Source organism: Enhydra lutris, unplaced genomic scaffold (genome assembly GCF_002288905.1).
Source record: "Enhydra lutris kenyoni isolate GAN:26980312 unplaced genomic scaffold, ASM228890v2 scaffoldscaffold14, whole genome shotgun sequence".
Lineage (NCBI taxonomy): Eukaryota > Metazoa > Chordata > Mammalia > Carnivora > Mustelidae > Enhydra > Enhydra lutris.
In genome coordinates, this window is record NW_019154098.1 from 48,768,487 (window position 1) to 48,780,244 (window position 11,758).

The window sequence follows — 11,758 nt, forward strand, 5'->3', positions numbered from 1 at the left end:
GAAATAAAAAAACTCTGAAATTAGGGGCAGGTGGGTGGCTCATTCAGTTGAGTGATTGACTCCTGAATTTGGCTCAGGTCACTATCATAGGGTCTTGAGATTGAGCCCTGTGTTGGACTCTGCAGTCAGTGGAGAGTCTGATTCTCTCTTTCTCCCTCAACCCCTTCCCCTCCAACTTGAGCACGCTCTCTTTCTTTCAAATAAGTACGTAAAACCTTAAGAAAAAAGAAAGACTCTGAAATTAAATACAGTTGACCCTAAAGAGCAGAGGGCTGGGCCACCAACTCCTAAGCAGTCAAAAATCCAGGTATAACTTTTGACTTCTCCAAACTAAACTACTGATAGTCAGCAGTCAGTTAACACAGATTTAGTATGTCATATATATTTTATACTGTATTCTTACAATAAAGTAAGCTATGGGAAAGAAAAGGTTATTAAGAAAATCATAAGAATGAGAAAATATATTTTCAGTACTGTAATGTATTTATTGAAAAACTCCATATATAAGTGGACCCACACAGTTCAAACCCATGTTGTTCAAGGGTCAACTGTAAAATATTTTATTTTCTTGTAAGTTGTGGCAAAACAAAATGTAATCCTTAAGAACATTTCTGTTTAAAATGTTTAATTAGGCACACAATGTATCAGTAGCTTTAAGACATCAGTCTCAAATGAACAAAATGTAGAAAGAAATTTTAAGTATGGACAGCACACATACAAAACACAACTAAAGCTTATACTAAGCTATCTATTTTAATTTTAGGTTGCCAAACAGCAAAGAAGATTCTAATACATGCTTGAAGGAAGTACTTTCATGTGTGAAATGTTGATTTACATAAAACAGTCCACAATGTATTTACTTTGCACCAGTTAATGTAATTAGTACACTAAAAGAAAAACCTAGCCTATATCAAGGGAGAGTATTGTAATTTAAATAGGTAGTTGGTATTTATTTTTTAAATGATATTTACCTTTGGGAGGGGTTTGTATTTGAATGTCACAGAAACAAAGAAAATTAGTCAATGCTATTTCAAATTTATAACTTTTAAAAAATGGATATATGAGTTGTGAAATCATGGATAAAAATGGATATATGAGTTAAGTGAAATCACAAACTGGTAGAGAGTACATATTCTTTAAAAAACATAAAAAGCTTGAAATTCAAGATAAGGGAATTAAGTCAATCATACATGGATAATAATGGGAATGTTTCTTTTTGTTTTTAAAGATCTTATTTATTTATTCGAGAGAGTGAGTGAAAGAGAAAGCGAGACCACCAGAGCAGGGGCAGAGGGAAAGGGAGAGGGATAAGCAGACTCCCGTGCTAAGCAGGAAGACCAACATGGGGCTCAATCCCAGGACCCTGGGATCATGACCTGAGCCAAAGGCAAACACTTAACCAACTGAGCCACCCAGGCACCCTGGGAATGTTTCTAATTGAGTTTATTTGAAGGAAATTTCTCACCCATTTTCAATTCCATGAGTTTTTCCTCTTTTATCCTTGATCTGATGTTTGCTATTCTTAGTTTCATTATATAAAAAACTATATTTTTCTTTAATATGCTGTTATGTCATCATGTATTAAACCCTATTCATTTATCCTTCACACTCACTGGCATTTCTCATTTGAGTATAACTTTTGGAGGACCAAACATGGGTGACCAAACATTATTCTTTTAATACTACTAGAATGCTAGAACTTCAGGTAAAGGCTTAAATGCTACAAGCCATGATTCTTCATATACACTTGATCTAGATTGTACCTTAGAAGATAGCACACTCTTGACCTGAACCAGAAACACAGAAGCAATAATTATAGATATGAAAAACCAAAAGATACTCCATAAAAGGAAGGAACGATGCTATTAATGGTAACTCAGGAATTAGAGATTTTATTAATTTCAAATCAAAGTGTTTTGAAATAGTGTTAATACATTCTTAATGTAGCACAATTAAATCAGAATATGAAGTGTTAAAGGGGACTATCTATAGATATGTTGTTTTTGTAAATAACATATATATACACCTACACTTAGATATCTTTCTATGAAATTTATCCACACTTGTCAAAAGCTCATCAAATAAAAATGGTATGAAAGATATGTATGTATTTACCAAATAGGTCCTTATCTTCAATGATTGCCATCTCAACCTCTTTTCCAGTAACCACTGTGCATGTGAAAGGAACTTGAAGAAGAACACTAATCTCACCAAAGGACTCCTTCTCCTTAAGTCTACCCATACAAACAAGTTTTTGAATTTTTTTCTGTAAGAGATATAGATAATTGATGTTCAATGAAACTACTTTCATTCAATGGATAAGTACCATTATTATCAGAAATTCACTGTTCAGAAATCATTTTGGTGTATGGTATTTAAAATAAATTGCAATTTCATTCAAGTCAGAGAGAAGCTATGTACACATGTATTTAAATATTAGAACAATAGTAAATTGATAGACAATTTCAGCATATTTAAGGTAATTCAGAGTACTAGTACTGTCATTTAGTGATCTACAAATTAAATTTTTAATCCACTAAGGTGTTTAGGAAACATTGAGCTCATTCCATTTTTCAAGGTCCTAGGATAGCATTTTGTAAATATAGCTTAGTTTTGGTGTTTTCTGAGCTACCATTTATTTAAATTAGCCCCAAAGGCAAAGCACATTTGTTGGACTAACACAGAATAAGAAAATAAGCACAGATGGCTAGGACCAGAATTGATGGAATTAATGGCCACAGATGGAACTCCATCAAGACTTTCTTGTTTAAATAAAAAAGAAACATGGAAAGTGAGTTTGACCAGGGAACTAGCAATTTAGGTCCAAATTACAAACAGTGGAAAAGGGCCTACCAGGTTTCAGTATGCATGATTCTGGAGAAAAAGTTGAAACTCCAAATTAACTTTTCATGGCGATCTCAACAGCTTTGAAACGGGGATGAGTTGAAGAGCAGCAAGATTAAAAAAAAAAAAAAGTGTAGTTCTTGAAGTAGGTTGACGACATTAACTCGGAAGAGATGAAAGCCTTTACTAAGCATCCCGGGGTCAAAAGCCAATATCTAACTTGAAGAAACGCCACCCTGGCAAATCTTCACACTGAATATAATTTGTGTGGCAGAATTCAACTAAGTTTACATATTAAATTGAATGCCACTGAAGACTGCCTGGCCAATGAAAAGAAGGGTTAGCTCTAACTTTTCTATCACTGCATTGGTGTTTTACCTGTCCTAGAACTTCATAAAACTGAAATCAAATAGACTGCACTCTTTTGGGCTTGATGTTTTAGCCAAGCATAATGCTTTGAGATTCATCTATATTCTTGTATGCATTAGTTCTCTTTCTTAAGTATGTCATTCCTTTGTATGAACATATCATAATGCTTCTATCCTTCTAACTGTCAATGGATATTTGGATTACTTACAGTTTTTGGCTTATGAAGATTCATGTAGATTATATTTCTATTTCTTTTGAGTAAATATCTAAAGTAAAATTTCTGGGTCATATGTTAAATGTATTTTAACCAATCCGATATTCTTAAAGTAGTACCTTGTTGTGGTTTAAATTTACATTTCTCCAAGGAATAAAGATATTAAGCATCTCTAAATGTGCTTTTTGGTCATTCCTATGTCTTAAAACTCAGTATACAATGTATTTTACATTCCTGTATCTTGCAACTCAGTAAAAAGAAAAGAAATAACAAAAAATAGTAAAAAATGTTGAACAGAAATTTCACAAAAGGAGACAAAAAAATGTTCAATAATTAGGCTAGATTCAATTATGATTAAAGAGAATACATAAGTTTAAAACTTACCACTCTTTTTGGCTGTAGTTTCATAAGTCCTACAATATTTCTATAAATGTCACAATATCCAGAATTAATATAAGCCACAAAAGAAATTATCTTTCCACTTTCCACTATCACTGAAAATAAAAGAGATAATTCATTATTTTATACATTCTTCTCTACAAAAATTATTTTAGATATCACAATGAAAGATGACATATTTAATTCAGGAACTATTAATGGCAAGTTTTTTGATGGCTGGCAGTTCATATGCAGTACTCAACAAATGATAAAAAATTTACATCTGTTATTTATATCTGTAACCTAGTATATAGGTAAATATTGACAAGACTTTGGCAGTAAAGGCAATGGAATGCTAATAAACTGTCAGGTGGAGGAGATGAAAATGTGGAGCAAGCCCCAATTTGTAGCATTTGCTGATTTTTTATGATATAAATATTCCTACCATGGCTAATTTCAAATTGCTAGTGGCTTAACAACCAGCTCATAAAATTGCTGAATATTTAGCTTTTGACTTTATGAGGGCTGTGCCCTGAGCCAGGCCTGGCACTCTACTAAATACAGCAGTGGTTAAAAACAAGGACTTTATACAGTTTTGTTTTATTTTTCATAAAACAAAAAACAAATAACAGAAACAAACAAAAAAACAAGGACTTCGAGGCCATACTGGCCTGGTTTAAAACTCTACTCTGCCACTTCATATGTACTGCAGATAGATAATAGAACTTTTCTGAGCTTCAAGATTTTCTTTAAAAAGGCAAAATTGGGGGTCCTTGTTCTATACTTGATATATGGTAATTAAATGTATATAATTTATCATAAGGTTTGGCACAAAGTATTACATAAAAACCATATTATTATCATTATTATTTTCTCAGATTTATGAAACCACCCTAAGGCCAAGATATACTTGAAGGTGAACTGGATAATACCTTTACAACTATTAGTGGGTTAAAAAGCAATGTAAATAAAAAACATCTGATCTATATAACATTAAATTATCAACATAATATAATTTAAATAATAAAATCATTTGGATTTACATAAATTGAAATTACTATTTCAAATTGAATTTCAGATTTCTTCTAAAACATATCAATATTTTTTTCTAAAGACCCCAAACACGGGTGCCTGGGTGGCTCAGTGGGTTAAGCTTCTGCCTTCAGCTCAGGTCATGATCTCAGGGTCCTGGGATTGAGCCCTGCATTGGGCTCTCTGTTTGGCAGGGAGCCTGCTTCCCCCTTTCTCTCTCCCCGCCTCTCTGCCTACTTGTGATCTCTCTCTGTCAAATAAATAAATAAAAATCTTTAATAAGAAAATAAAAACCCCAAACACAAAAGTGATAATATACATATAAAGATGTATATGTATCTTTCCTGTGAGTTTATAAAGTAGACAATTAAAAATATTTTCAATTATTCAAAAGCATTTATTTCATAGTGTAGAAGAGTATATATCAACATGAGGAAAATATTGATGTTACTGAAAAATAAGCTCAAAAATAGCATAGCTCTTTAAAAATTATGGTTAAAAAAGAACAAGGTAGCAGTTGGTAAATATAATTTATCATAAGCAAAAAATGAATGCCAACATACAATGGAAAATACTTTAAGATAAATCAAGTGACATTTCAATTATTTTGCTGACATGTTTATGAGAATATTCTATCTCCCTTTCCTCATATAATATTCAGAGCTCAAAGTTTATAATTAAAAAATTAAGAGGTTATTCTGCTATCACCAATCATTTATTTTGCTTAAATGAAAATTTATGGTAATGCTTCTACTGTCTTATATTGTATTTGTTACAGCCAAACATTGACACTATACATTTATCTTAAGACATCAAAGTAAAATATGTCTGTAAAATTATGTGTAAATTGTGTAGACAAAAAGAAATTTTCTCATAGATTATACTCGGAAAAGCAAAGAGTATCTTTCTACCAAAAGGTTATGATAGTAGAGAAAATGGTATATGATAATAGAGACTATCATGTAACTGTTTTCCTTCTTTTAGTCAATCAATAGGACATAAAGGGAGGCATAGTGCCTCTTGGTAATTATAAGAAAAGGATACACTTAAATAGACACTAAGAAGACCATTATTTCAAACGTTCAGAGCTGCAATATTATAAACCTTTTCTTGAAAGTCAAGTCCTATATAGATTATAGAGAAACATACATAATATCAAAGAGGATAAAGACCAAAGAAATTTTTCTTCGTATTGAAGGCAAGGTAACAATGAAAAGGCTGAAGCACTCATACGGCAGTCTCATTCCATAAAAGGGATATTTGCTATCTGAGTAATTGTTTATGGTCTTTATAATAATCTTAGCAAATGTTTATCTTAGTGAAGAAAATACAGAAAAACCATTTTCATCTAGGTAAGTAGTTTGAATTTAATAATATTAATAACATTACAAAATGTACAAGATGTAACATTACAAAAATATGTATCATCACTTAAGTAAGATTTTAAGTATTACTATTCTTGACTAGAAAAAGAATCATATGAAGTACTTGTAAAGATTTAACACCCCCCCCCCATTATGTTTCCTAGTTTCTCCCATTTGGCTTCTGATCCTGCTTCCTATTACAAAGAACTTAAGTCAGTGATGTCAAGATTAATATTGTCATCTTATACTCATTCCTCTTAGGATACATAGAAAATGACAACATAAGATCCAAAGGATTATAACAGAATATTATATGAAAAGATTTAGTCATGAACTATATAGATTAAATTTTATTATTATTTAAAGGTCATATTCGTTGATGTTAAGGAATTAAAGTTGATTTGTATTTAAAAATTAAGTTTTGCCAGAACCCTATCTGGAGAGAATGGAGGACATATGTTTATGATTGCTTAAGATGGATATTCTTCCACTTGACATGAGATTCATTCATATGAGTGGATATACTACCCCATAAGAAAATGTAGATTAACAAGTTTGGAATTTTACTAGGATTCCAGAGGCACAGAATTGAATCTTAAAAGATAGGAGAAGAAAGAGGAAGAGAATATTCAGAGACATACAGTGCATCTGTATCATAAAGCAAGGGTTTAAGTGGAGAGACTTGCTGTAAACACCAGAACTTTCTCCACTGAAATGTAGTAACATACATCAACCCTAGTATTATGACTTGCATTTCTCCTATATACATGTCCTGATGCAACTGGTTCTTGCAAATATGAGTAAAACTAAACGAAGGCACTAATAGCAAACTCCTTCTGAACAGAGTTTTGTTGGTTGTAATATCACAGTTGATACTACTCCCCACCCTTAAGCCCAAAACGATGTACATCTTTGCATGTGAGAAGGGAGTTGAAAGGAAGAAATACAAGAAGAGAGGTTCAACCTAGAATCACCACTTCAAAGAGTAAACAAAACCAAAATCTCTGTAAGTAAACATACTAATATCAAAATCCAGAAGAGTATTATTTTAAGTATTACTTTAAATACCTTTATTGCTTCTGTTATTATAATTATTTTGCTCATAAAAAATCAGAAAATATACAAGAATACATAAATTACATGTGTCTTATACACATATACATACATGTGCATAAATATATAAAAATGTGGTGTGTGTGTATTATATATGCTCAAAAATATATAGCATAAAGATAACTATTGTTGATATTTTTATCACATATACTTCCAGAATATTTGGAAAATTCTGGGAATATATATGTATACATGTAAAATTATAGATTTGTATCATAATTTATAATAACTGACCAAAAAAAAAATCTTCCTTCTTTAAATATAAGCTTGGGAATCACTGGAGTAAATTGTCTTAACTAAAATAAAAGTGAGGTACAAGTTCCATTTGTCATAAATGTTAAAAAAAAAAAAAGCTATTTGAATTTCAGGAAAATGTAAAGGAAGCCATTAATGACAAAAAGTGCAAAAATCAAAGATGTATCAGAAAAAAAGACTAGTAAAAATGCTTTTGTATTTATAAACTAAATTTTAAGATTTTTATCATTAATCTAATTAATATACTTTTAATCTGATGACAAATTTAAAGGCCCTTAAGATAATATTCTAATTTTCAAGATTTTTTATTCAAGAACATTGATAAAATCAATTTTCTTTTAAAGTGGAAAAAAATAGGTTTTGAAGCTCCTCATAAAAAATTCACACCCATATTCTAAAACCTGAAATCATTAGACCATTACGAAAAGAACAAACTCGATTTTATCTTAAGGTAAATACCAGAAAGAAACTAAACATTAGGCACTATTTTTTTTATTTTTGTTGTTTATTTTATGCTAGAAAGTAGTCATGAGTCCAATAAAATAAATTTATTCCAATTTTCAGATTAGAGTCATGATAAGAAGGAAAATTCCTTACTGGTTATTAGTATCAGTACTGGGACAGTTTAAATGGAAACTAGTGATTAGAAAGATTGTTAAAGGACATCTTCTTAATTAAGATAAACTCCATCCCATTAGCCTAACAGACCAAAACAGTGTGTTGGAGCAGAAGTATATCTGAGGATCTGTAAGACTGATACAGCTTCAAGCAAGAAATGCATTAACTGAACGGGTATTGGTTTTCCTTGTAAAACTAGGCTACTGGAAAAAGAATGATATAGAAGAATAGCACTATTGATTGATATTCTTACTGAAGTATAACTGACATATAGCATTATATTAGTTTCAGGTACACAACGTGATAAATCAACATTTGCATACTTTGCAAAATGATCACCACAATAACTTTAGTTGCTATCTGTCAACACACAAAGTTACAAATTGTCTTCCTTGTGATGAGAACTTTGAAGTACTACTCCCTTAGCAACTTTCAAATTTATAATACATTATTGATTATAGTCACCATCGTGTACATTTAATCCCCATGAATTATTTATTTTATAACTGGAGGTTTGTGCTTTCTGATCCCCATTCTCAAACCCCCTCTCTCCTCTGGATACCACCAATGTATTATCTGTATCTGAGTTTTGTTTTGTTCTTTTGATTCCACATATGTACAAAATCATTCGGTATTTATGTCCTTTAAGTTTGCTTAGTATAATATCCTCAAAGTCCATTCATGTTGTTGCAAATTACAACACCTCATTCTTTTTTAACTGCTGGGTAGTTATTCCATTGTATATATACATATAAAACACATCTTCTTTGTCCATTCATCTATCAATAGACATTTGAGTTGTTTCCATATCTTGGCCATTGTAAATAATGCTCCAGTGAACACAGGGGTGCATGTGTCTTTTAAAATTAGTGTTTTCATTTCCTCTGGGTAAATATGCAGAAATGAAATTGCTGGATCAAATAATAGTTGGTTTTTTTTTGCAGTTTTAATTTTTTGAGGAGCCCTCACACTGTTTTCCATAGTGGGTACACCAATTTAAACTCCCACCAACTCCAGCTTCAAATTCTCTATACTTCTCTATTCTTTCTCAGTAGATGATAGATAGATAGATAGATAGATAGATAGATGATAAATAGATTGAATGCTTCTATATAGGCATATATATGAATATATATGCACAAAACCAGAGGTTTGAATATATATACATATACATACACATATACTTGTATAGGAGAAGTGTGTGGATATATTTCATAGGATTCCATATTCCTTCCTCACATATATACTGTCTTCTTATGATCTTGTAAAAGGACTGATGTTTAAGCACCTGTTATATTGTGTTTTGGTTAATACTGCTGCTTTTGTTACTTAGATTTTAATGAGCTTGGTGTTTTCAGAATTACACATTTGGTTTTGTCTTTTCATTTGAATTTGGAGCCCTGCTTTGTAATATTACATTTGATTCCCCTCAAGCTTAAGGATTACCTTAGTAAATATACAACATGCATTTAACTGTGTCTACCAGAAAGAAAATGCTATATACTAATTTGCTATTATTATACTAAATTTTGATCCTTAAGTTTTCCAGATATTTTAACCATATCTGGGCTTTAACTAAATATGATTAAATAGCAAGATTCAGCATAAACCCAAAACTATAGATATAGACTTCCAAATACCTCAAACTCTGGAGGTATAGAACATAAAGTGATTTTTCAAGAAATATTAAATAATACAAAGGTGATTTCTGGAAGGACTTGTGTAAGATAGAAACTTCTCTTTTAAGTTTGGGAGAATTAGATCATCTGATTGTTTTATCGTGATTATTAAAAAATCCTTTTTTAAAATGAATTTTGGCCTTCTTCAAGTTTTCTAATTTGTGCTTCTCTTTCTTTTGACTTTTGATATATTTTAGAAGTATTTTTTTCCCCATCCAGTTTTTTAAATCATTAGAATGGACTTGTTTATAACCCATTATTATCCTTAAAACTTTATTGTGTCTTCATTATATTTCATTTGTTTGTAACACGGTTTATTGTTTGTAATTTTTTCTAAACAGCATTTCATTTCACAAATAACCACTATTTCTGTGCAGTTATTGCTTCATAGTTCATTGATCTCTGCACTTATTTTATTATTTTTTAAAATATTATTTATTTAGTCTTGCTTTCTTTTTCCAAACCTCTGGTTTCAAATGCCTGGATCATTCATTTTTCTTTTTTTCTGATTTCTTAAGGATTCAACATCACACATTTCTTTTATCTACAGTTTTAATTACATTTCATATATTTTGAAGTAAAGTGATTTTGTTATATGGTTGAGAGTTTTTCTTAATAGCCTTTAATCAGTGGGGTACAATAATATGTAACTTTCCAAACACTTAAGGACTGTCCTTTGCTGTCCTTTTAAAGTCAGTTTTAAGGATAAAATGGAAGATGGCAGAGAAGTAGCAGGCTGAGACTACTTCAGGTAGTAGGAGATCAGCTAGATAGCTTATCTAAAGATTGAAAACACCTAAAAATCCAACGGGAGATCGAAGAGAAGAAGAACAGCAATTCTAGAAACAGAAAACCAACCACTTTCTGAAGGTAGGACTGGCGGAGAAGTGAATCCAAAGCGACGGGAAGATAGACCGTGGGGGAGCAACGGAGCACAAAATCAGGACATTTAAAAGTCTGTTCCGCTGAGGGACATCGCTCCAGAGGCTAAGCTGGGGTGAAGCCCAAGCGGGGTCAGCGTGGCCTAAGATCCCGCAGGGTCACAGAAGGATTGGGGGTGTCTGAGTGTCGCAGAGCTTGCAGGTATTAGAACGGGGAAGCAGCTACAGAGACAGAGCCGAGGAGTGAGCTCTCAGCTCGGGGTTACCTTGAACCGGTCGCAGGCTTGGTGAGCTCGGAGCGCGGCTGGAGGCCAGGGAGATGGGAGTGATTGGGCGCTGTTCTCTGAGGGTGCAATGAGGGGTGGGGCCCCGAGCTCTTGGCTCCTCTGGGCCGGAGACTGGGAGGCCGCCATTTTCCTTCCCATCCTCCAGAACTCTACGGAAAGCACTCAGGGAACAAAAGCTCCCAAAAGCAAACCCGAGTGGATTACTCAGCCCGGCCCCTGGTAAGGGCACTGCAATTCTGCATGGGGCAACACTTGAGAATCACTACAACAGGCCCCTCCCCCAGAAGTTCAACAAGAAATCCAGCCAGGACCAAGTTCACCTACCAAGGAGTGCAGTTTCAATACCAAGGAGAGCAGCGGAATTCCAGAGGAGGAGAAAGCAAAGTACAGAACTCGGTTTTCTCCCCATGATTCCCTAGTCTTGCAGTTAATTTAATTTTTTTTTCTTCTTTTTCAATTTTTTGTCTCTCTTCTTCTGCTAAATTTTTTTTAACTTTTACCCTTTTCTTTTTTTAACATTAACTAGTTTATCTAATATATATATATATTTTTCTTTTTTATATTTTTTCTTTATTCATTTTCTTTTTTTAATTTATTTTTATTTTTTTTTCTTTCTGAACCTCTTTTTATCCCGTTTCTCCCCCCTCACAATTTGGGATCTCTTCTGATTTGGTTAAAGCATATTTTCCTGGGGTCTTTGCCACCTTTTTAGTATTTTACTTGC

At 32.4% G+C, this 11,758-nt stretch overlaps 1 protein-coding gene across 1 annotated transcript in view; it reads right to left on the minus strand.

The window, feature by feature from the left end:
- LOC111146500 (cyclic nucleotide binding domain containing 1) overlaps positions 1–11,758 on the minus strand; it is a 461,604-nt gene that overhangs the window by 101,946 nt on the left and 347,900 nt on the right. Inside the window, exons 9-10 of the mRNA XM_022502041.1 lie at positions 3,812–3,921; positions 2,116–2,266 (exon numbers count right to left, since the gene is read on the minus strand). Coding sequence (XP_022357749.1) covers positions 2,116–2,266; positions 3,812–3,921 — 261 coding nt within the window. The remainder of the gene's footprint in view (positions 1–2,115; positions 2,267–3,811; positions 3,922–11,758) is intronic.